Genomic DNA, 27250 nt, shown 5'->3' on the forward strand with positions numbered 1-27250 from the left:
TTTGAAAACTTATTCTCCAGATTGCCAAAGGATATGGGCCCCAAAAAAGGTTAAGAATCTCTACTTTAGTTAAACCCCCTCATTTTACAAATGAAAAAGTTGAAGTCCTGAGGAGGTCTGCTCAAGGGAAAAAGAAAGCGTTAGGGATTCCTTTCAATGCAACAAAGAGAAAATTTCAGACTTACATACAAATTTTAAAATGATTTGGCTTTTTTGTATTATTCAAAGTATTCAAAGAAAAATTAAATGCACCAATTTGAAAACACACAAAATTTCATGTCAGGAACTTTTATTTTTGATACCCCAAATCTCTCACATAATAGAAGACAAAAACATTTATTTAATACACATTGATTTAAAGTGCTATGTGTTCTGAATGTCCCAAAAAGACAAAAATGTGTTGTCAACAGTACTCAACTATTTATGCAGATAGTAGAAAAAATATAAGAAAACAAACGCAGTAAAAATGTGTCAGACAACTTATTGTTGATGTGATAAACCTAAAAACATAAGTACCCATTGAGTCTTCAGTTGTCTTTTGGAGCATCCTCTGAATGCTGTTGATTAAAATACCATTGGCTTAGATTCTGTGTGCCTTGAGTCTCTTCCCAGACTTCTTGGTTAGTTAAGGCAGCTTCTTTACTGACTTCTGAAGATAAGTTAAGCACGTGGGCAAAGCTCCTGCAAACAAATCAGAAAAAAAATTGGCATTTTCTTTGTCCAATGACATGTGTTAGATGACCACAGCAAAGTCAATATTAGTAAAGAAATGGTATAAATATAAAGGCCTGTTTGGTTAAAGAAACCAGGAACATTTAGCCAAGAGAAGATTTAAAGGGACCGTGTTCACTGACCAAAATGGAAGAGCCATCATGTGGCTCCGGAGAAAATGACAAGGACCAATTGTTATTTAGTCATTTCTTACTTTCTGTGATCCCATTTGGGATTTTCTTGGCAAAGATACTGCAGTGGTTTGCCATTCTCTTTTCTAGCTCATTTTACAGGTGAGGAATCTGAAGCAAACAGGGTGAAGTGACTTGTCCAACATCACATAACTAGTAAGTGTCTGAGGCCAGATCTAACTCTTTCTGATTCCAGGTATCAAGTTCTATCCACTGAGTCACCTAGCTGCCCTGAGGACCAATTAAAGAAGTTAAAAGATGGAAGACTTCAAATCAATATAAGAAAGAACTACCTAATACTCTGAACTATCCAACAGCAAAACAGGGTATCTCATGAGATAGTGAGCTTTCTATTACTAGACATATTCAAAGACCGCATAACCAATTGTTGGGGCTATCGAATGGAAAAATTCATGCATTTGATATAGGGTTGGCTTATTTATATCTTTCCAATTCTGAGATTTTATGTTTTGAAGGCTACAATTGCATCCTTAGGATGCAATGAAATAGTTTATCTTCCCCCAATTAAGAGAGCTCATAATGTATATCATAAGGAGACCTTGAACAAGTGATTCCAAAATACACAATCTGTCTTTGCTGAATGTGTATTTTTTTTCATTCATTTTCATCTTTTTGTTCTTTCTCACCTAATGACTGCAACAATCTCACTATTTGTTCTATGATTTTATCAGTAGTAGAACTGAACTTAATAAACTCTTAATAAGCTACACAAAATGATACAGCCACCATCACATGTCCAGAAAAGAATCTCAACTCAAGTTTTCTTGGCTCCAAGACCAATACGTACTCTATACCTACTAGAGACCATTTTTCACTTCATGACTAAATGGGTATTTCAGAGAGGAGACAAGAGGCAGACACAGGGACAGAGAGAGAGGCAGACAAGCAAAGAAAGACAGACAAAAGATACAAAGACAAACTGAGACTGGGGCTGGAACTAACTTTTATGGCCAGTTCCTGGATTCCCTGGCCTCCTGCAAGTCTCAGTTAAAGTCCCATCTTCTGCAAGAAGCCATTGCCAGCCCTCCTTAATGTCAGTGCCTTCCCTCTGACATTAACTCCAGTTGATCTTGGAGACATCCTGTCTGTACAAGGTTATTTTTGCATGTTGTCTTCCTTTTCAGACATAAACTTCTAGAGAGCAAGATTTTTTGCCTTTGTGTTCTCAGAGCTTAGTGTACTGCTTATCATAAAGGTTTACTGACTGACTTTTAGGGGCACCTAGGTAATACAATGGATGGGAAGCTGGGCCAGGAGTCAAGAAGATTCCTCTTCCTGAGTTCCAACCTGGCCTGAGTCTTACTGTGTGACCCTGAGCAAGTCACTTTACCTTTTTTGCCTCAGTATCCTCAGCTGTAAAATGAGCTAGAGAAAGAAATGGCAAATTGCTCCAGGATCTTATTAGCCAAGAAACCCCCAAATAGGGTCACGGAGAATCAGACACAACTGAAGTAACTGCACAAGAACACTGATTAATTTTCTTTCTAACTAAATTATCATTTGATTCTAATTAGCCTTTACCTTACTTTATTTTCATCACAAAAACAGAACCCAGAGGCAAAAGCCACTTTGAAGAGGTCTTTTTGCCACAATGCTAGCAAAACAATTTCAGTGGCACCTTAAAAGAAATTTTCCAGAAGAATTAATTATTTCCTTTAATATCAAACTACATTTGATGCATTTTATTTAGAAATTCTTATTAAGAATATACAAAACAAAATTTCAACTTTTCCCAATGATTAAGGGACATCATTAGAAACTCTTATAACTTATAACTTTTTAATAGACATAACTTCAAGCGGCGATTCAATTGTCTAAGGCTCTTTGATACTTGACCAAATGGCTTCACACTACTTTTGCAATTCTTCTTTTTAAAATAATTCTTCTAATTCAGACAACTAGCACTTATTAAGAGCCTAGTATGTGGCAGGTATTTCCATGTTCTGGGGTCGGCAATCAGAGTGATGATGATGATGATAGCTAACATTTATATTCATTTCATTTGATCTGTGTACCTGGTTTCAGAAGACATCTTGAAAATACATTCTGCTATGGATTAAGAAACCATATTATCAAGTCTTTTATGATAGCAAACAAAGCAACATAGATCAATAGGTTCAACATATCTTAACATAAATTCAATACTTTTCAACACACTTCAGCAAAAGGCTTTTTTTCCCCCCACTTACTTTGCTAGCAGAGTTGTGGTTCATATTTTAAAGTTGCCAGAAATATGATTTCTGGACAAATAAAATGTTACAACATTTTTTAAGCAAGTTTATGTAGTATTATACCTTTTGAGTTCTAGATCCTTTTTTTTCACTACTTCTTTAAATTCATCCAACACATCAAATACTTTAGCATGCTGCCCTACGTTGTCAGTTGTAACTTCTGCCAACAAGTTTTGTGTGATAGATAGTTGGTGCTGTAAATCATCTATAAAGAAAAAATAAAACATTTAAAAACTTGTTTTTAGTTATCAAATCCCCAGAATATCTTTAAGTCTTTAAAAAAAAAAAAGTTTATCAATGAGATAAAGATTCAGTCTTAAAATAAAAATAACAACTCATATCAGTATAATATTTTATAGTATGCAAAGTGCTATCCCTAGTGTTATATTATATTGACAGTTCAAACAGGGTAGGGAAGGGACTAAGCATTTATTAAGTACCAATTACAGATACCATGCTACCTGTTTTACAAATATTATCTCATTTGATTTTCACAATATCCCTGTGATATAGGTGTCATTATTATTCTCATTTTACAGTTGAGGAAACTGAGGCAAACAGAGGCTATAAGACTTGCCTAGAGCCAAACATTATAGTGCCTGAGGCTGGATTTGAACTCAGAGCACTGGCCTAAAATCAAGCATATCTTATCTACTGCACTACCAAGTTCTTTGCTAAATAGTATTATCTCCATTGTGGATATGAGGAAACTGAGATTCAAAGATGTGAACTGGCTTTCCCAGAATCAAACAGATAGTCAATGTCTCCGCTAAGAGAAGTTATTTGCATAGTGAGTCTATAATATATTATAAAGAATGCCTATGACATCCATACCTAAAAATTTGTCCCTATCTCCTTCCATGTGAATGGATTTCACAGGTAATTCATGTCTCGTAGAGTCCAGTGCAGTTGCAAAAGTTTTATAATCCTTCTTAAAACTCTCAGACATTGCCACAAAGGGAGCAAGCAATTCACTCTGCAAGCAAAAAAGAAAAGGCATTACTATAAACTAAAAACTGTAACTGATAATCTAGTATCTCTTAGTCTGCCACTCTAAAATACCAATCATACCATTATATTTCTGTACTTGGAGTAACTTGCTATTACTGATATAGATCATTCACTCTAAATAAGTTTTTTTGCACCCAAACAAGGAAGAAGTAGTGGGGTTTCATACTACTTTTTACATATGTACTTTAAACAGAGCTAGAAAGCAAAAGTATGCAAACATATTTTTCTTTTATTATGTTATTATAAATGTCACCACTTGGTGAGAAACCTCACAGTTTCCTGTTAGTTATTTTCACCTACAAATGCACAATCTCTAATAAGCGTTAATACAAATTAGTTAGACTAACCTGAGTAGCAAGTGTGTCCACCATTTCCTGTTCTTTCTGATGAAATAGAAGTTTGCGTTTTAATTCCTGGACTTTTTTTTGCACTCTGTCCTTTTCTTCACATAGCATGATGAGATTTTTTTCTGCTTTTTCTTTTGTTACAGCAACACGTTTATTCATCTGTAAAATCCAAAAGCATTCCAGCAACTTTACCATAATTCTTTACTAAAGTATTCTTTTACAAGGATTCTCTCTATTAAGGCAGAGGTAGCACAGCACTGTGGATAACACATCTCTGGACATGGAGGCAGAAGGCCTAAGTTCAAAATCTATTTCTAACAATTTTAATCCATTCACCTCAGGCAAGGCTATCAGTCAAAAAAACATTTATTAACCCCCTACTATGTACTCGGTATGGTACTAATAGACTAGAGAGATAAATACAAATAAAAATAAAGATAGCTCACAATCAAATGAGCAACTCATTTATACTCCACACAATGAATGGTCTGGCCTAAATCTAAATCTATGGGCCAATGAAATCTGAAAAAATGTCTGAATTTAAACTTAAAATGTTGGCTGGGGCAAGATTCAGTGCTTTGCTTGTAGTCACACAGCCAGTACGTGTCAGAGGCAGGGCTGGTGGGCCATCTGGCATACCATACTCCCTCAAACTCTACTATAAGAGGCAACATGTTCAAGGGGAGTTCAATTATCTCCATCACTTCAACATTCCCTTCCTTTAAACTCATGAAGAGACACCAAGAACCTGAGGAACATATTGTGATCCCCTCCAGACTACCAGCTCTGCTTCCAGCCTGACCTCTATAAGCTCAATCAAAGGGTGGAGAATAGACTTCAATTCTCACCATCACTACCACCATCAATGAACTGTCATCAATAAGCAGGTATATACAAGAGCCTTGGGAATACAAGTCTTCTCCGCCCAGACTTGGTTTCCAAGTAGTCCCTAGAGCATTAAGCACCCATGAAGAAGGAGCCAGCTACCCCTAGCCCCATTGCTACCACAGAGCATGCAAAGCACCCTAAGAAAGACAGGAATTCTTCATGTACCAGGTGAATTAAACGACCACCATCTTTTTTACTTTGGACTTTCACAACATGACTAATATGGAAATATGTTTTACATGATCATAAACATAACCTATATGAAATTACTTATCATCTTAGAAAGAGGGGAGAGAAGAAAGGGAAAAAATTTGGGACTCATAAATTTATAAAAAATAAATGTTAAAAATTGTATTTATTTGTAATTGAAAAAAATAAAACATTATTTAGAAAAACCCCACGTCCACCTTGCCTATCTTCTCTCAGACAAAAAAACAGATCTATACCGTTAGTCCAGGAGCCTCACAAATAGCATCACCACCCACCTAGAGACGTGCTTCTAATCCAGACCAGAAAACCATCAATGAAGGAATCAACTCTGGAGATGAGTTAGCTACTACTTCTGTAGGGAATGCAGCCTCTGCTTCCCCAATAACCACAATGAAGACCCTGAAAAGATATCTCTCACCTCAAACATCCCTGATACTGTCAAATGGTTTTAAAGAAGATGTGGGTATTTCCCATGTGGGTGGCTTTCCCAGTGGAAATAATATTAAAGAAAATGCATTATCTTCTGCTTTGTCATTGTACCGTCAGGACCAGGGAACTTTTCTATCTGACTAGCAATTGAAATATATTGTCTTTTCTATTACAATATAAGATCCTAGAGAACAGGGATTGTTCTGCTTTTCTATTTTCAGTCCTAGTATGCAGCAGTGTTTTGCACAGAGAAAGCAATTCATGTTTTTCACTCATTCATTGTTCTATAAATATGTTTGACTGTCTTTAATTTTACCTTCACTGTCAGAAGGGTTAGAAGTAATGTCTGTGACTCCATCTTTCTGATATCTTCTGGGGAAACCTAAAAAGCAAGTATTAAAAAACACATTGGGAATGAGTTCAATAGGCAACACTGTCATATATACCATGAAGAATATAGCACCCTCCAAAATCTATAAAGAAATAAGAGTCGAAAGATAGGTGGATGGGGAAGCAAAGGGTGAGGGAAGAAGACAAGGGAGAGATCTCTGGGTGGAGGGAGGTTAAGTAATAGTAAGTCAAATTACAGAGCAGAATTTAATGAAAGAATAGCAGAGATAGGAAAGACAAGTGTGTATGTAAGGATATGTGTATGTGTGAGTCTGTGTATGTATTAATATATCTACATAGCTATACATAAATATATCTTTTCTTAACTCTAGCTTATTTGAGGATGGGTGAGCTGAAAAGGGGGGAAAAAAAGAATAAAATAAACAAGGTATGCAGCAGAGAATAAAAGAACAATTTGGACACTCATGAATATAATTTCTTCTACCAATATATATATTTTCTTAAATTGGTATTTGTTGTTATATATTTTGAATCTTCCCTGATGTTCTGCTGAGCATATGATAATATTCTCTTTTGTTTTGTTTCATTTTGTTTTGTATTGCTTTTCAGTTTTTCTTTTTGCTTATTCTGTTTCTTCAAATAAATCTGGGGGAAAAAATCCATAATATATTTGATTCCAAATTAGTTCATACATATCGGTATCCTCCCAGGACTAGAAATTCCTACTCAACATTCAAAAATATATTTGTAGGATTGCAAACAGTCCTCATCTCCTTTAAGGTTCTGGGCCTCATCTGCAAAATAAAAAAGGTGGTCCAGATGATTTCTCAAGTCCCTTCTGGTTCTAAATCCTATAGTCCTCCCTCCTTGCCCTTTGTGTTTGCTCTGGATCTTTGTTTCAGCTCCTGTTGAGAAAAACATTTGGACTTGATACATGCTGGGTACTCTGTGGGTCTAAATATTTCTAGTTTGCTCAAAGTCCCTGGAATAAAGAAGCAATAAATTCATCTTAGGGGACTGTCACTGTAGCAATTGGGAAAGTAGGAAAATAAATTTAAAAGGACTGTGAAAAATGAACTCAGCAAAGGCTGGAGTTATGGGGGCAATGTCTTCTTTGCACTTTATCTTTGTCCCTGTATGAAAGGTAATTCTGTAAACAGTGGTGAGCAAATCTGGCCCTCAGCCTGTTTTTATACATAAGCTATCAAAGCTTTACGATTTTAAACACAACAAAATGGAATTCTGAAAGTAAAAGCCAGGTGGCAGTCAGATTTGGTCCATAGGCCATATTTTGCCGATCCCTGCTATCAAGTAGGTAATTGATCATTTAACTACGGTAACTAAATTCTATTAAACATTAAAAGCTTAGATGGAAGACAGTCCCCAAGAGATAAGCGGTCAAAGGATAAGGACATAAAGAATTCCCAAGAGGACTGTAAATTATTAACCATATGAAAGTGGTTTCAAATAATTTTTAAGAGAATTGCAAATCAAAAAAAACCTTCACATCTAGCAAACTGGCAATGATGACAAAAAATAGGAACAGTCAATGTTGGACAGATTATGGAAAGACAGGCACACCAATGCACTGTTGGTGCAAATGTGAACTGATATAACCAATCTGGAAAGCAATTTGGAATTATGCAGAGAAAGTATGTAATCTGGTCCAGATACTCTATGGGTAGGCATATTCCCCAAGGAAGTTAAAGACAAAAACAAAGTTCCTATATACACCAAAATATAAGAACATTTTTTGTAGTAGTAAAAATTGTAAAGAAAGCAGATACTCTACTGGGATTATATCCCAAAGAGATTATAAAGAAGGGAAAGGGACCTGTATGTGCACGAATGTTTGTGGCAGCCCTTTTCGTAGTGGCTAAAAACTGGAAACTGAATGGATGTCCATCAGTTGGAGAATGGCTGAATAAATTGTGGTATATGAATATTATGGAATATTACTGTTCTGTAAGAAATGGCCAACAGGATAATTTCAGAAAGGCCTGGAGAGACTTACACGAACTGATGCTGAGTGAAATGAGCAGGACCAGGAGATCATTATATACTTCAACAACAATACTATATGATGACCAGTTCTGATGGACCAGGCCATCCTCAGCAACGAGATCAACCAAATCATTTCTAATGGAGCAGTAATGAACTGAACTAGCTATGCCCAGAAAAAGAACTCTGGGAGATGACTAAAAACCATTACATTGAATTCCCAATCCCTATATTTATGCACACCTGCATTTTTGATTTCCTTCACAAGCTAATTGTACAATATTTCAGAGTCTGATTCTTTCTCTACAGCAAAATAACGTTTTGGTCAGGTATACTTATTGTGTATCTAATTTATATTTTAATATATTTAACATCTAATGGTCATCCTGCCATCTAAGGGAGGGGGTGGGGGGGTAAGAGATGAAAAATTGGAACAAGAGGTTTGGCAATTGTTAATGCTGTAAAGTTACCCATGTATATATCCTGTAAATAAAAGGCTATTAAATAAAAAAATAAAAAAAAAAGAGCAGAAAAAAAAAAAAAAGAAAGCAGATACTCACTAACTGGAAAATGGTTAAATAAACTGTGGTACTTAAATGTAATGAAAAATCCCATGCTATTAGAAATGAGAAACATGAGAAGACTTATATAAATTGATGCAAGGGGAAACACAGGAAAAGAATATCATGACTCAACATAAACTGAGGCACAAAAGTTTCAGCACAATCAATTTCTTAATAAAGCACAAATTTACCAGTAAATTGGATCTCAGCTTTCTTAGTAAAGCTAAGACTCCAAATCAGGGGAATGATTTTGGAGAATAATATATGGAACAGAGCAGAGTAGCTGACACCATGTCTAAGGACAATATGATTGGCTATATAAATGAGGTAAGAAGAACAATGGTTCCTTCCCTTCCTTCCCTCCTATGACTAAGAAGTGTTCATTGTTTGAGTCCACCTGCAAAATAGTGGTGGAGGTTTCCCTGGGTAGCAAAGCAGACACCCTTGAAGAGTAGCTTAGTAATATAGATATTAGGTCCAACTCTGTTAAAGCAAGCCACATCCCTCAAGGTTAGCAGAATTCTTTAAGCCAAGAATAGAATAGTGATTAGCAAAGAGAATAGAATTTCATAATTCATTACAGGCCAGGTGAATTTCTACACCAAGTTCAGAAACTATGATTTAGGCAGGTACAGGACAAAACCAATTAATTGTAAAAAGGATCAATAAAAATGATACAGAACCAATCTCAATTATTTCAGTGCAAATGAAATGGAATGTTGTAAAATTATAAAGTTTCAAAGAGATATAATATATGCTCCTTTGCAGAGATAGGAGAAATTCACAAGGGTGGAACACTGCATATAACAGACTCTTTTAAGGGAATAAGCGGTTTTCCTGAACTTGTTTTTCCTTTTCAAAAACTTATTTGTTATAAGGGAAGGATCTCTGGGAGGAAGTATAAGGTCCCAGGGGAGAAATATAAGTGATGTAAAAATATCGTGTCAATAAGTCTATTTAAAAAAAAAAAAAGCTTATTGCAAAGAATTGCACTAGGGATTTGGGAAACAAAAATAAAAAGGAAAAAATGTCTACCCTCAAGGAACTTTTACTACTACAGTTCTTAATCAATATTAGAAAGAGAATTTTTAATTCCACATGGAATAACAATGTTCTCTACCAAAACAAAAATGCCACATGACTAACAATGAAGTACACAGTGGGTGAGGAGCCTGAAACACATCAACAATGAGGAATTCAGAAGTTATCAAAGAACTATAGGATAGAAGATGGGCCGATAAGGATGCAAGAAAAAAGAAATTAATGGGGAGCCAGATAGCTCTCTTGGGACCCTTTACTATTTCTAGAAAAAGGCTTCTAACACACTGGATAACCTTCCTTGAAGAACTTATAGGACAAGAACAATAGGTACACAGAATAGGCAGGCATAGAGGCACTGCAGTCTATATTGTTGCAGATCAGCGAGACCATAGATCTGTCTGATACATGACAGTTTAAGCAGGTTATTTGAGTGCTATACAAGTACTGGTGACTTTATGAAAAATTCTAGAAAATGGTACTTCAGAGAACAAGAATTAAACATCCACAAAGAATAAGTGAATATGGCACTAGACTTAATAGTGTGGCCCTTTTGTTCTATCACTGAGTAAGGAACAAGATCTCCCTCTAGGCACTGAGGAGTAAAGGGTTGGGCAAGACACTACATCATCTTGAATTGGTATGTCAATAGGTAGAGAACAGAGTTTCTCTAGTGAAAAAAGGTAGGTCAGGGAAAGGATACAGAAATGAGGGCAGCAATACTACAAATCTCAGGCAGCAGGTTAGAATAGGTGTATTAATACATGACGACATTTAAAAACAAAGAATCTGGGATTTTAGAATTGAATGGTTAGTAAGAATGCCTCTGATGGCAAGTATTTATTACATTGAAGAGAAGACAAGTAAAAAATGGAGAGAGAACTAGACTTGGAATCAAAAAGACTTGTCCTCTATAGGATTTAAATTCTATCTATGAGGTAGGGGGAAGGGAGGGATAAAAGTTTGGAACACAAGATTTTGTGGAGATGAAAGTTGGGGACAATCTCTGCATGTGTTTTGAAAATGGAAAGCTATTATTTAAGTCAACTTACTTCTCAGAGCTAGCTTCAGTCTTCTTATCTGTAAAGAAGGATTATAGTAGCATCTACTTCATAAGTTTGTAATGATTAAATGAGAAAAGGTATGTAAAGTGTTTTGTAAACCTTAATACAATATATTCTCTACAAAATATACTCATTTGATTTTCACACCACTTCTGTGTGAAGTTCAAAGTATAGATATTATTATCCTCATTTTTAAAGATAGGGAAATTGAATCTCAAAAAAAAAAAAATGTTAAATAAAAGACACCTAGTAAGTGGTACAGATGGAATTTGAACCCAGGTCTTTCCTGATTACAAGTCCAGAATTCTTTCCACTCCATCATGCTGCCTCTATATACTAATTAACTCTGGGATTCTCAAAAAAAAAAAAAAAAAAAAAATCTGTCAAAAGCACTCTATTCCATGTGAAAAATAGACATTCTATTTCCCAAAAATCATGTCAAAAGCACTCTATTAACCCTGAAAAGATTCCATTGCAGTCCACTAGTAACTAACACACTTTGAAGAATTATGAAAATCTCCAAGCTATCCTGTAACAACAATTCAGTACAAAATGGTGATACATGCTGAATGAATTTCTTAGATATACATAGTCTGACTCCTGGAAGCCTGATTCATTGAGAAGGAATGATAGCTATCACCTCACAGATTAAGAAAAAGCACCTGTAAGTCTGGAGCCCCAAGAGACTGAGATGTTATTTTAATGGCTTGGCTACGTCAAACAGAAAATAAGAACTAGGTTCTACTTCTTCCTCTTCACCCCAACCCCCGGGTTATCCCTCCCCCAATAACAACATTAATGTTGCCTTAAATAAAATTTGTCTTTAAGAGATAATTTGGAGTAAGTAATTCTGTCTAGAGGTAACAGGTTTCCTTATGTTTTACAAGATTTGAGGGTTAAATTTACAAGTTTGGGGGACAAGTATAAACATGGAAAACATTGGCTAAATGCACTACTTTAGAGCACCAAATATAATTGTATTTGTCTGAGAAACTGGTATTCAAACAAGTAATTTGAAAATTATTTCTTAAAAAACCTCAGCAAAATGTATTTGCTTTAAGGAAGCTACTTCTATCTGTTTGACAGAATGAAAATTTTTGCTTATGTACATTTAAATCCCAGGCATGAAGTAATTATAGATATGTAGACTTTACTTCCTAAATGTGTTACATACTTCCTTCATATAATTCCTACATAATCCCTCATACAACACTTGTTGGTTCAGAAAAAGTAGATGTTTTCTTTTAACATTCAGCTGATACACCCAAAGAAAGAACACTAGGAAATGAATGTAAACTGCTTGCATTTTTGTTCTTCCTCCCAGGTTATTTATACCTTCTAAATACAATTCTCCCTGAGCAACAAGAAAACTGTTTGGTTCTGCACACATATATTGAGTCCAAGATCTACTGTAATCTATTTAACATGTATAGGACTGCTTGCCATCTTGGGGAGAGGGTGGAGGAAGGGAGGGGAAAAACGGAACAGAAGTGAGTGCAAGGGATAATGTAAAAAATTACCCTGGCATGGGTTCTATCAATAAAAAGTTATTTAATATGAAAAATAAATAAATAAATAAAAAATAAAATTTAAAAAAAAATAACATTCAGCTGACAAAATTGGTAGATATCCCTCCATTTCATTTAGATTATCAAATTTATTGGCATATACTTGGGCAAAATAACTCCACTTATTGCTCTAATTCCCTCTTCATTGGTGTAAAGTCTCTCTTTTCATTTTTGGGACTAAAAATTTGATTTTCTTCTTTCCTTTTTCTAATCAAATTAACTAAAGGTTTATCTATTTTATTGGTTTTTTCATAAAACCAACTCTTAGTTTTATTTATTAATTCAATAGTTTTCTTATTTTCAATTTTATTAATCTCCCCTTTTATTTTCAAAATTTAAATTTGGTATTTAGACCAATTCACTGATCTTTTCTTCTCTATTTTATGCAAGTAAGCATCTAGAGGTATAAAATTTCTCCTTAAAACCACTTTGGCAGCATCCCACAAATTTTGGTTATGTTGTTTCATTATTGTCATTCTCTTAGATGAAATTATTGATTGTATCTATGATTTGCTGTTTCACCCATTCATTCTTTAGGATTAGATTATTTAATTTCCAGTTAACTTTTGGGTTGTTTTCTCCTGCCTTTTATTGCATGTGGTTTTTATTGCATCATGATCTGAAAAAAATGCATTTACTATTTCTGCCTTTTTGCATTTGATTTTGAGGTTTTTATGCCCTAATACATGGTCAATGTTTGTATAATTTCCATGAACCGCTGAAGAAAAAATTCCTTTGTCTCCATTCAATTTTCTCCAAAGATCTATGATAACTAACTTTTCTAACATTTTGTTTACCTCCTTAACTTCTTATTTATTTTGTGGTTTGATTTATCTAGTTCTGAGAAAGCAAGGTTGAGATTCCCCCACTAGTATAGTTTTGTTGTCTATTTCTTCTTGCATCTCTCTTAACTTCTTCTCTAGGAATTTGGATGCTATACCACTTGGTGCATATAGGTTTAATATTGATATTGCTTCATTATCTATGGTACCCTTTCATAAAATATAGTTTCCTTCCTTATCTCTTTTAACTAGATCTATCTTTGCTTTTACTTGATCTAAGATCAGGACTGCTACCCCTGCTTTTTTTTTTTTTTTTTTAACTTTACCTGAAGCATAATAAATTCCGCTCCAGCACTTTACTTTCACTCTGTATGTATCACTATGCTTTAGATGTGTTTCTTGTAAACAACATATGGTAGGATTCTGGTTTTTAATCCAGTCTGCTATCTGCTTCAGTTTTATGGGAGAGTTTGTCCCATTCACATTCATAGTTAAAATAACTAATTCTGTATTTCCTGCCATCTTATTATCTCCAGATTATGCTTTTCTCTTTCTTTTTCCCCTTCCTCCCTCCCTCCCTTCCCTCCTTTTTGCTTTTGATAATGCAGCTGACAAAATTGGAATCAGCTAAGTTTGTCTCAAGGCCATTTATGCCTCCTTACGCCTTGTGTACAAACTTTTGTTGCTGACACTCAGAAATAGAGAAAAAGAAAAAATTAGGCAGACACTGATTATTCAAGTTTCCCTAGATTTTGTAATTAAAGCATTGACTCATAAAAGCTCAAATCGTTATTTTTATTTCTGACCAAAATAAAAACTGCTGGACTTGCCTTTGGCCTTCAGACTTTTTAGATACAGTGAATATCTTCCACTTTGACAAAGGTAGCAATGATGCTGGCATATCCAAAGACATATTAGTAAAGGGCAAATTCTGCAAGGACTAGAAAAGCTAGCAAAGCTCAAGTAGAGCCCTAATGAGGAATAGTTCATCTATCATAGGCAGGTTTAGAGAGAACTTTTTCCAGAAGGCTAGTCACTAGATTATGAAGTTTTTTTGGATACAGCAACAGACAAAACAAACTAAAGTATGACGGGTTTATGGCCTGCATTTGTAGGTATCCCATGGATGGAAATCATGAAACCTTGAAGGAGTATATAAGGATATAAAAATTCAATAAATTTGTATATTATATATGTCTAGGGACAAGTTTCTTGAAAGTTATCCCTATAGGAATATGGACATTTAAAGGACAATTTGTTAACTTCTTTTGTTTTTCTGTTTAAGCTTGATTGATCTGAATTTTTCTTACACAAATATTTGAATACTTGGAAATAAATGGGATTGTATTAATTCTAATTGGAACTACCCTCTTTTTAAATTCCCAGTTCTTTCATTTTAGTGTTCCTTCCACTAGACCAGGAAGCAGTTTTCAGTGGAAAAATCCTGGAGGACTTATGAGCTATGACCTAGGACACTGGATCTCTCAGCCTCAGCTTCTTCAATTATAAAACATATGTCACTGAAGCTGCCACCGTTCAGGATTACTAAAAGGACTAAACATATAAAGTCTTTGTAAGCTTTAGGTACAACATATATAATATGTATCATTATTACTTAAAGGTAAAATGAAAAACATATCTTTGATCCCTGTAAAAACCCCATTGATCCTTTTGTCCTTGCGTCCTGTTTCTCCTTTCTCATCATTAGGTATCTCCCCTTTCTGATCCTTATACCACCATGTCAATCAGCTGAAGAGAGTGAGTGTATATAATGACTGTTTCTGTTCTGGCTAGAAACTCTGAGAGTCTTCCCTTGTAGAATGATTCTGTTTTGAAGGTAAACTACGCCATCTTTTGCCTTCCTTCTTATCTAGTCTTTAATTACTGAGTGTGTGTTATCTCAGACAAATTGGGACCTAGGAAAGATTTTGGCTTGAAAAGGCGAAAGTCTCCCACTGCATGAGAGGCCATTGTCAGTTATCCGGCTTATGTCTTATCATCAGCCTCCAAAGCCTCTGGAGGAGAGAATGAGGCTGATGATTTTGCACAGCTCTGCCTCACTTAAATCCAATTCACTTGCAAGCCAACACATCCTTCTCCTGACATCACTGATTCACTTCAAGACTGAAGTTCAAACAACATTCATCTAATACTCAAACAGGTCTGTTGCTTCACTGGTAAGGATCTGAAAAGGCCCCATTCCGGTGCAAAAGAGTGAACCCTCTTTAGAGGCCTTAGCACCTATTGAGCTCTTCCCTTACCGGAACCCAGCTGACAGGGACTATATAGTAGATTTCTCTGCCATGAACCAAACACAAGTCTATAACTTCGGCCCTTAGCATAGTGCTCAACAAAAGGGTTCCCACTGCAATACAGCAGTGGTCCTCAAACTACAGTCCGTGGTCCAGATGCAGCAGCTGAGGATGTTTATCCCCCTCACCCAGGGCTATGAAGTTGCTTTATTTAAAGACCCACAAAACAAAGTTTTTGTTTTTACTATAGTCCGGCCCTCCAACAGTCTGAGGAACAATGAACTGGCCCCTATTTAAAAAGTTTGAGGACCCCTGCAATAGAGGGTCCACTTAATTGGCTGAAGGGATTCACCTGGTTCTCTGAATATCTGAGGGGCAACAATGTCAGAAGCTTGTCCATTGTCCTTCTGGTCTAATATCTTTGCTCCAAAGTACAAGTTCTGGCTCCTTCTGTGCTATGATAAAACTGCACCAGCCATTGTGCTCTCTTCAGAGTACTTCATGTTTTGTAGTCACACAGCTCATTGGGATACAGTATTATCTGTCCTATATCTTCCCAATTCTTTGAGAATATGAATAATTTTCTTATGTTATTCAGTACCCAGCATAGTCCTAATCACTCATTGATCCTTAAATGTTTACTGAATTAGTGACAAAGACACTTTCTCTCCTCATAGGATGATAATAGGGGTTTGAAACCTTTTTTGTGTCTTGCATAATTTCAGCAATCTGGTGAAATCTATACATCTTTCTCATAATAAAGTTTTTTAAATAATTGAAGAAAATATTATTTTAAGGAAATACTAAAGTTCAATGAAAGAATATTGAAAATAAAGATCTTTTTTCCCCATTCAAATTCATGAACCCAAGGTTAAGACCCCCTCCTTTAGAGTATTTTTTTCCCCTTCAAAACACTTACTATGTTGCGGTTTTTTGATGGTTGTGGTTTTTTGGTGTTGGAAATTTGTCCTGTATTAGCTTTACTGGCTAATTGTGGAGTCCTTCTCTTAATACTCTTATCTAAATCAAACAAAGAATAAATAGTATTTTAACATCATCCTACAAAACGTAGAGCATTCCAAACGAAGACACTAAAGTAGCTCTGAAGCAAATTACGTACCATTAATAGCAGAAAGATCCAGATCAGGAGGTGCAGTTCTGTGTCCATCTAACAGAGTTGATTGCAAATCATTCTTTTCAATCTGATTATTATCTAATAATCAAGCAGAAATACCTGAAAGTTAGCTCATGAAATGTCAATGAGGAAAAATTTAATTTAGGAATGGATGTCTTATTAATGTAACTTTATTCAAAACAAGCATGCAAAATTCCTCACAAAAACAAAACCTGCTTTTCCTACATTTTTCAATTTTTTTTAACCCTCATTCTATTTTCATCCTTTACTGTATTTAGTGCCTGCCTTCTTCCCATTTAGGCAAAATATTCTCTGAAAGTTGCCACTTACCAATCTGATTTTCACTTTTCTTTTCTCTACTGTCATTTTGACCATACTAATTTTTACTCAATATTAAATTAAGATTAAAACAATATGTACACATTAAAGATATGTGGAAAAAGCCTGAATATGTACTACTGAGTCAGATGAGTAATGCTTATGCAGTAAACTCAAGAGCAGTTTTCCTGTCTTACCTATACATCTACAAAAATATTCTCATCTCTGCACCTTTTCTCATAAGGACAATGATTTAGAGTTTAAAATGACCTCCATGATTTGGTTTAATGCCTCCCCTCTCCCCACAACCCTTTTACAGATGAAGAAATTGAATTACAAAGAGAAGTAACTTTCCCAATTACACAGCTATAACATAAAGTAACATTTGAACCTAGTCTTCCTACCTCCAAGTCTTGCACTTCATCTACACTATATTGAACTGTCTCATACTTCTCATTTCACTTCCTCTACTTAAAATGGGATGTAGTCCACTATCTCAGAAATTCACAAGGCTTAAAAGCTGAAGGGACTTTAGAGATCATCTAATCCAATTTTACTCAACTTCAGATAAGACCAGGTCGAAAGAAGTAATATGCCCAAGATCACAAAGGACACCCAGCTCTTTTCATTATCTCACCTGCTCCCTGACATTGTTCATTACCAAGCACTAGCTTATCCAATACAGTATTTTGAAGTATTGAATAAAGTAGTTCAAAGTATTTTGAAGGAGTGCAAAAGAAATGAAAAATCATCAATTCTCCCCTTGATGAATTTACACACACGCACACACACACATACACAAACTTTCTCCAACAAGATTGTAATGAATCTGTTCTGTACTTAAATGTTAAGGAGAATAATCATAATAGGATGATCAGAAAAAGCTTCCTAGAGGACCATTCCCTTCAATTTGAGCGGAGATTAGAATAAAATATTCATAAAGTACAAATAAATACAACCTGTCTATACTATAAATTTGAACTAGACAACCATAATAATCATTAACCTTTTAAGAATTTTACTTGTTCTGAGAGAATGTAGAAGATCTTTGGGAATTATGTTTCTTAAGAAAACTATGTAAGATTAAATGAATTATAACTTCTGCTCTTGACATTATTCAATACAACAAAAATTATTAAGTGTCCCTTTAGTGAGAAAATGCATTAAAAATCATCCCACTGATTTTAGAACTAAAATTTAATTTTGGGATTTAAATTTGGGATCATACTTTTAAAAAACTGCCACAATATATGAAGGTGCAACTAAAGTTCTTTGGTTTAGAAATCAGAAGTCACTTAAATATAGTTTTGTCATTTTAATTCCTCTTATACTTCACCGAGGCATCAGATACCTTGAAGGACAGGTGAAAGATATATACCTGGAAGGAGAGAACTAAGCCTTATGAACCCAAGCCTTGTTTTAATTGCTCTACATGCTGAGGGGCAACATGAACAAATAAAATGTCACTATCTTTAAAGAACTTGGTAATGGCTTAAGAGTAGAGATATCAACTCATATAGAGATATCAACAGTTGGGTGACTTCCCTGAATTAATCCTGAGTATTACCCTGCTATACAAACTTTCAATGAAGAGGCAAAGGACCCGAGAGGTAGCATATAGCAGTAATCTGCAAAGTCTGAAAAATTGAGAAAAGACACACATAGTTCCTACTCTTTAAGAGTTTACAATAATAGTTGGAAAGAAAACTAGAATTCATAGAAAACAGAATACGGTACTAAGTGCTTAAGAATTTAAAGAGACGGGGCAGTTAGGTGGCGCAGTGAATAGAACACCAGTCCTGAAGTCAGGAGGACACTTCCTAGCTGTGTGATCCTGGGCAAGTCACTTAACCCCAACTGCCTCAGCAAAAAAAAAGAATTTAAAGAGACATGTTTATGGTGTGAGCTAAGGTAGTTGCCAAAAAAAAAAGAAAGAAAGAAAAAAAGTTTGATATATGAATTTAGTAATGTTACTTGGAACTACTGAATGACTTAAAATTTCCCACAAAGTTGTAAACTACCTTTGCTACCCTTTTGAGACACATTAGATTTTTTTCCACTTTCAGTCTGTTTTCCACTAGAAGTGTTGACTGAAGTATCTGACGCAAGTACCTGCAGCAAGAAAAAAATAAAAAAAGATTTAAAAGTCACTAAGGTACATCCATAAAGTACAGAAATATATTACAAACAATCCAGTTATCTTTTTCTCTTCTTGCTGAATCAAAGTTTCCTTTTTCATTTATTCAAACATCTACTGATTACCTAGTATAGGCAAAGCATTCTAAAATTTAATTTTGACACACTGAATCTTCTAAAACCAGTAACCAATCACATATGGACCTTCTAGAGCTTCATTTGAAGCCCTAAAAGAAAAATGATGTAAAACACTGCTATTACAAATTAAATTAATCCAATCAAAAGTAATATCATGTTCTTTGAACAGTCTAACATAATGTAAATATTTTTACAGCAGCAAAGTCTTTTTTAAAATTTTAACTGTTACACTTGACTAATATCCCTGATAATCTAACTTGTTCCTTTGGCCATTCCCATGTCAATACTTCAGTTAATTTCAATGTTCTGTTTTCAAAAATAAAAGGATAACTAAGAACATCTTCACACAAAGATTTAATTCCAAAATTTCCTAAGTAGAATCCTACTCTATCAATAGAAGGTGGACCTACCTATAGCAATATGATATCAGTTAAGAAGTAACTAAGAGATTAAAAATAAAATGACTTTTTTAAGAAGCTATAAAAGAGTCAACCACAACAATGGTCATTAAAAACATTTAAATATAAATAATGAAATTTGGCGAAAAACGTAAGATTCTCTTATTTAGAATAACAGAACCTCAAAGTTAAATGGCATAGGCCAAATTCCTACTCAATAAATAAATGTCTTCTCTGATTCTGTTTAAATACTTCAAATGATGGGGAGCATACTACCTCAGAAAGCAATTTAGTTCATTCTCAAATGTCTCTGTTATGAAGTTTTCTTTCATCAAAGACTGCCTTCCTTTAAATTCCCCTTTAGAGAATTTTGAAATTCACATTAATTAGAATGCATTCCATAGAATTTGCTACAAGGATATCTATAGTAATTTTTTGAACAACAATTAGAGAAATAAATATTATACCTTAACAACTTTTTTCTTTTCACATTGCAAATACCGAGACTCTACTATTCTTCCAGCTGTGGAGACAAAAGAATATTGTGTTTCTCAAAATACTTCCACTTATAGTACTTCATACTTTATAATTTTTTTACTTCTAGGAAAAAACATATCATACCAAAGCAGCAAAATTTCAATTTGCCCTACCCTCCCTCCTCCAACTCCAAGATACTCTACAATCTTTTGAAACACTCGGCTATTCTGCTAGTTGTCTCATTCTCCAAAATAATAGTTTCTTTTTGTTCATATCAGAAACTTACTTTATCATGATCAAAAATTTACAAAGAGGTAATGTGTGTGGCAGCAGAGATACAATGCTGGATCTGGAACCTGGAGGACTCAGTTTCAAAACCCACCTCTATCACTTATTAGTTGCATGATGTAGATGTCATTTAAATCTGAATGTCATTTAAATTTCTCATAACCTCAGTGTCCTTGCCTGTAAAATAGGAAGAAAATTACTTACTTGCATTAAGTTGTTGTGAGGAAAAATCTTTTGCAAGCCTTAAAATACTATACAAATGTGATTTGCTAATCATTTTTTGAGTAAATGAAACTGAAGAGGCCACCCACATAGTTTTATCCCTGCAGCCAATAGAAGACAAGGGCTTCAAAAGAGAAAGGCAGATTTGGGAAGTAAACTGCTTTCTTAAGAAGACAGTATCTGAAATGTCCATCAATTGACGAATAGCTGAACAAGCTATTGTATACAATTGTGATGGAATACTATTGTGCTACAAGAAATGATAAGCAGGATGCTCTCTGAAAAACCTGAAAAGATTTACATGAACTGATATACAGAGAAATGATCAGTACTAGGAGAACAATGTATATAGAAACAATAATATTGTATGATGATCAACTGTGAAAAAACTTAGCTATCCTTAGTAATACAACAATTCAAGACAATTCTAAAGGACTTATGATGAAAAATGTTATCCATTTCCAGAGAAAGAACTGATGCAGTCTGAATGAAAACTGAAGCATACTTTTTCTTTATTTTTTTTTTTTTATTATTTTGGTCAGTATTTTCTTTGACAATATGGTTCACATGGAAGTGTGTTTTTCATGTATAAAACTGACTGAACATGTATAACCTATGTCATACTGCTTGTCTTCTCAATGAGGGGAGAACAGAAGGAAGAGAATTCAGAACTCAAAATTTAGAAAAAGAATTGTAATGTTCTCTTCTCTAAAACCTGCTCCCAGAGAACAATTATATGTTCTCTGGGAGCAGGTTTCTTGGGAGCTTCTGGAGGCAGCCTTCATTTCAGTTCAGAGTAATAATCACCTCAAATGCAGCCAGGAGCTAAAATCCAAATCCTTTATTGTTTCCTTCAAAATAGCCCGGTTAGCTTTCTTAGAGGCCGATCTCCCTCTCCTTGGTTCCGAGAGCTCTTGCCACTAGTCCTTTGTCTCTTCCAGCTTCAGCCTCTAGCTCTCTCTGAATCCAAAGCTTACAGCCAGCACAAAGGTGGAAAATGGAATGAATCTGTCTTGCCTCCGAGAGTGGGCTCCTCCTCTAGTGGGCTTGTCCTTCTGACTTGTGAATCTCCTGGAGCTTCCAGTGGATTTGTCCTTTTATATGCTCTTTTAGAGGTGTGAATTCAAAGGTGTGAAAGGTGTGAACTCTAGCAGAGTAAGCACTTTAGTGAACCAGAGAACTGCTAAGCACCATGCTAAAATTAGACAACCAATTTAGCACTTTTTAATAATCCTAACAAGAACGTCAAAATTGTTTTTTACATGTAATTGGACAAAAAATAAATAAATAAAGTGCTTCCCTTTTAAAAAAAAAAAAAGATATCTGCGAAAGAGATTTCAACTTCAGGAGCACAGAATAAAAAATAGAAATGATAGGTTTCTGGGCAAGGATGGATTGAAACAATGCATTTTCTTGGACTTTACAAATCTAACATAAAGGGAATAAAACTAAAAAAGATGAAAGATAAAAGAAAAAAGTGTCTATTTTCCAAACTGGACTCTACAGAATTTCTAAAACATAGGTATAGCAAACAAATCAACTATACAGTGAAATTCAGAGATGGGAAAAAAAATCCAAGAAAAGAACAAATAATAAAACCCATGGTTTCAGATGACTATTTACAAATGCATAAAACATGGGTAAGAAATAGCATCAACTAAAGATGCTAATGCAAGGAGACAAAGTTGATCCCTAAAGAATTAGTAGGATGAAATTCATGACTGTAGTATTGATCTGAGTCTTATTCAAATAGGCAAAGGGTTGATTAAAAAGGGAAAGGTAATAAAGTAACAGCTATCTACTCTTGATGACTTCAAGTTATTAAGACTCCATGAATTAGTAATTCAAAGTACTGGCAAAAAATGATTACTAAGTTCCTAATGGACCTATGAAAGATCATGAATGTCTGTAAACTACAAGTCAGTGAGTTTGACTTCAAAACCTGACAAAATTCTAGGATGTACTATTAAAGGGATGAGTAGTGACCACCTAGAAAAAGTAGTTTTCACAATACCCCCACGTTCTATTAGGGACATGTTATGCTCAGCCAGCCACATTTCCTTTATTGACAGTTACCAGATACTAAATGAGGGGAATGCTACAGAGTTTTCACAGATTTCAACAAAGCATTTGACAAAATCTTATACACTACTAAATGATGCTAGTTAGGTAGATTCAAAACTGGTTAACAATGAGACTCAAGGAGTAGTCATTAACTATTTTAATATTTTCTACAATAATCTGGATACAACAAAGAGATATATGATTATCAAAAATGCATGACAAATGTGAAAGGCATAGCTAATATACTAAATGACAGGACTGACAATTCTTGTAGACTAAAATGCTGAATCCAATTTAATAGGAACAAATGTACATTTTTACACAAGTTTAATAAGTCAACTTTACAGGCCAGGTGAAGTGAAGCTAGACAATAGTTCAACTCAAGATGAATAATTCATCAAGGGATTTTAAATCAGCAACCCAAATAAGAGTCAACAATATGACATATCAGTCAAAAAAACTAATGCAATCTTAGGCCACATTAAGAGATATGTAGTGATAAGTAAGATTTCGGAAAAACCTCAGAAGACTTACATGAACTGATACAAAGTAAAGTGAGCAGAACCATAAAAACGTTGTACACAGTAACAACAATGATGTACAAGAACTATGAATGACTCAGCTATTCTCAGCAACACAATGATCCAAGACAATCCTGAAGGACACTGAAACAAGCTTCCTCCAGGAAAAAAAAATTGATATTGTCTGAATACAAACTACAACATGCCTTTTTTCACTTTGTTTATTTCTTATTTTAGTCTTCTTGCACAAAATGACTAATATGGAAATGCTTTGCATGACTGCACATGCATAACCTATACTGGATTGCTTATTATCTTAGAGATGGGGGAGGGATAGAATTTGGAATTCAAAACTCTTTTTAAAAAAATTTTAAATTGTTTTAACATGTAATTGGGGGAAAAAATATTAAAAATGTTTAGTGTTTAGGACTACAGAAATCATAGTACCAGCATACTCTGTAGTCAAAATATTTGGAGTATTCTGTTAAATTCTGGTTGCCATATTTTATGAAGAACACTAATAAGATAGTGTCCAAAGGATGGTCAATAGTTAACAATTATTTATGAAGCACTATGTAAAAGGCACTGTGATAAGTGCTGAGGACACAAAGAAAAGTCAAAGCCTCTCTTCCTCCTCTCACCCTCTGCCAAGAAGGTCACATTCTTCTTGTGACCTTCACAAGAAGTCACATTCTAATTGAGAAGACATGTAAAAAAAAATAAATACATAGATAGATAGACAACACATACATATATACAGAATAGTATCTGTACAGGAGCATAATCTGAGGAAAGGTACTAGCAACTCAGGGTTGAGAGGAGAAGAAAAAGGAGAGAAGATGAGAAAAGTCTCCTGCATAAAGTGAGATTTGAGTTGTTTGAAGAAAATCAAAAAAATTAAGAACAGAGGGGGTTAAGGGAAGAACATTCCAGGTATGGCAGAATGGCTAGTGCAAAAGCAAAGAGACAAGAAATGGGATATCTTGTGTATGCAACAGTGCACAGATGAGTGTACCTGGACAAAAAATAGTCAGGTTTAAGAAGACTGGAAAATTAGGAAGGGTGTCCCAAATGCCAGAGGACTTCATATATGATCCATAGAATAATGGGAAGCTACTCGAGCTTGGGAAGGTTGACATGATCAGACCTACATTTAAAAAAAAAAAATCATCTTGGTAGCAAAATGGAGGATGAAGTGGGAAAGACCAGTTAGAATACTAATGCAATAGATTAGTGAAGAGTTGAATGCCTTAGCTAGTTTTGTGACTGTGTCAAAGGAAAGAAAAGGATACACACAAGTGATGTTGTAAAAGCAGAAATTATAAGATTTCTTAAAAATCTAGATATGGGGAGAAAAACTAAGAAATGAAAGATAACACTGAATTTGTGGGTTTGGCAAGAGCAATAGTTTGGGGAAAGAAAAGGCTTAGGGGAAAAAGCAAATGAATTCTGTTTTGGACATGTTGAGTTTGAGATACCTTTAGAACATACATTTCAAAGGAGTCTGAGAGGCAGTTGATAATACATCACTGAAACTCAGGAGAAAGACCAGGGGAACTATCTGGGAATCATCTGCCTACAGATAAATGAACTAACAGTTAATGAAAATACCAGATAAGACAATGTAGCGCTAAGGTACTAAACTGAGGGTCTATGAGCTTATTTTTAAACTATTTTGATAACTGTATTTTAATTGTAATTAATTTAATCTTTTGTAATCCTATATATTTTATTTTATGCATTAAAAACCATTATACATAAAGGGGCCTATAGGCTTTCACTACACTGTGAAAAGGCCCATGACCCAAGAAAAGTTATGAACTCCTACTATATAAGGAAAAGAGAAAACAGTACAAGACAGAATCTTGGAGGACACTGGTTAATGGGTGTGACATGAAGAAACAGCAAAACAGCCTATGGGGGAAAAAAAAGCCTGATAAAATCAACTGGATATCAGCATCACAATCATGTCATATAAGGAACAGGCCCAAAAAAAAAAAAAAAAAAAAAAAAGTGAGATGTTTAGCCTAAAGAAAAGAATAAGGAGATAGGACAGTTTTAACAAGTATTTGAAGACTTGCCTTGTGGAAGGGGAATTAGTTGTCCTGTTTGGGCCCAGAAAACAGAACAGGTGAAAAAGGGTGAAGCTACAAAGTCCAATTTATGACTGACCTAAAATAAAACTTACCCAAAGTGCAATGGAGTACCTTGACAAGTAATAAACTATTCCTTACTGGAGGTCTCCAAGCAAAGTGCTGAATACCCTTCTTATTGTCATTGTAGAAGGGATTCTTCATGAGTTAAGAATTTGGCTAAAGATTCTGGGACTCTTTAAGACCTTAAGATTCTTTAAAGATTATGTGAATCTTTTAAGATTCTTTAAGATCTAGAATTGTCCACATAAATGAGGTTATCGTTTGGAAGGGGTCTTAGAACACAGACTCCAACAATAGTTCACAATTACACGGAGTTTTGAAGTCATGAGATCAGGAGGCTTACAGATACAAAGGCTTTCATAAATCATCTAATCCCATTAAATACAGATTAGGAAACTGAGGCTCAGAGTGATTAAATGACTTGCTCAAAATGTCACTTTTCCAGCCTAAGTGCTCTCGCTTCAATCCTGACTTTTCCGAGCTACAAGATTCCAAAGGAGCAGTAGGGACGTGCAGGAGTAAGGTGGATTCCCCCCTCTCTGGCTCACCTGGCACTCTTCTCCCTTTACTCTTGGGGTTCACAGGGGCACCGGGTCCGGCTTCGCGTCCGGCTTCGCTGAAGGACCTCCTGAAACAGCACCAAAAAAAAACAAAACAAAACAAAAAAAAAACCCCTGGCTTGAGAGAAGGCCTTCAAATGTGACCTTAGAGATTTAGCATCCGTGCCACCCTGGGTGCCTCTCTGACCCTCTGTTTCCTCTTCTGTAAAATAAGGATAATAAGAGCACTCGCTCCCAGAAACATTGTGAAGTTAAAATAACATTTGGAAAGCGCTTCGCAACTTTTAAAGTGCTGCATTAATAAAAACTATCACAATTCTTGGCGTCCGTCGGCTGGGATCCTAACCCGGTTCTTCTTCCCTTCTCTCAACCCCGTATTCCATCAATTAAGTTAGGGGGGCCTCTCCCTTTGAAGAAGTGTAAACTGAGGCCCAGAGAGAAGGAGGGCGTTGACTGGTGAGCAGGATGCGAAGCCAGCTCTCTTCTCTGCGACCCACGGCCCGCCCCAACCCACAACGAGGGGCACACGGGTTCCGAGGGGGTCAGGGGGCGCGCAGCCGGGGCCCGAAGGACGGCGGGTTCGGGGGTTTCCGAGAAAGCTGCGGGAGGCCTTCCCTAACCGTAACCTTACCCGCTTTCGCCCTCAGCCCCCGGAAAGTTGCCCCCGCAGCGGACTCACCCCGGAGGCCTAAAGCGGGATTCCGCCATTTTCCCGCGTCTCCGTTGAATTGACGAGGAGCTCCGCGGAGCCGGGAAGCGCCTCGGCCCCGCCCCGAAGTGTGGGCGAGATCATTCCCAGAAGGGTGGGATCGGGGACTCCCCCAGAGGACGAGGCTGACTCTTTCGCGGAGACGCCGGGACTCTGGAGCTGGGTGCGTATATCGATCCAGAGGTTCTGAGAGGGTCCGGGACAGACCCTCGGCTGGCCCTGGAGAGGCTCACTTTCCCCTTCGAGGGCGCTGTCCCCCTACTTTCACACTTGATCTCGTCCTGAGGTGGGGCGCGGCGTCCTGGACCGCCAGGCCCCGCCCGCGGGGGCACTTCCTTCCCTTTCCTCGCCTCCGGCGCCCTCCCTCCGCCTCCCCGCGACTCCCAGCACGCCCCGCCCCTCCTCCCCCCCTCCTTCGCACTCACCCTTCTTCTTCTCTCCCCCCTCCGCCCCCAGGAACCCGGAAGCGA

The 27250-nt window shown here is 35.9% G+C and overlaps 1 protein-coding gene across 2 annotated transcripts; it reads right to left on the bottom strand.

The window, feature by feature from the left end:
- Positions 1 to 272: 272 nt before the first annotated feature.
- Positions 273 to 27138, bottom strand: HAUS8 (HAUS augmin like complex subunit 8). 2 transcript variants are annotated; one of them, XM_012542393.3, is made up of 12 exons: positions 26703 to 26769; positions 26060 to 26139; positions 20643 to 20725; positions 20251 to 20306; positions 19133 to 19223; positions 16779 to 16871; positions 16578 to 16678; positions 6356 to 6421; positions 4513 to 4671; positions 3989 to 4130; positions 3218 to 3359; positions 273 to 681 (listed from the first exon to the last, which is right to left on the bottom strand). In XM_012542393.3, the coding sequence occupies exons 3-12, from the start codon at positions 20662 to 20664 to the stop codon at positions 528 to 530; spliced, it is 1026 nt and encodes a 341-aa protein (XP_012397847.1). In that variant the 5' UTR covers positions 20665 to 20725; positions 26060 to 26139; positions 26703 to 26769; the 3' UTR covers positions 273 to 527. The 2 variants fall into 2 exon arrangements, with proteins under 2 accessions (XP_012397847.1, XP_012397846.1); XM_012542392.3 differs by lacking the exon at positions 20643 to 20725 and having other exon boundaries at positions 26751 to 27138.
- Between the last annotated feature and the right edge of the window lie 112 nt (positions 27139 to 27250).

The sequence above is a fragment of the Sarcophilus harrisii genome, chromosome 1 (genome assembly GCF_902635505.1).
Source record: "Sarcophilus harrisii chromosome 1, mSarHar1.11, whole genome shotgun sequence".
NCBI lineage: Eukaryota > Metazoa > Chordata > Mammalia > Dasyuromorphia > Dasyuridae > Sarcophilus > Sarcophilus harrisii.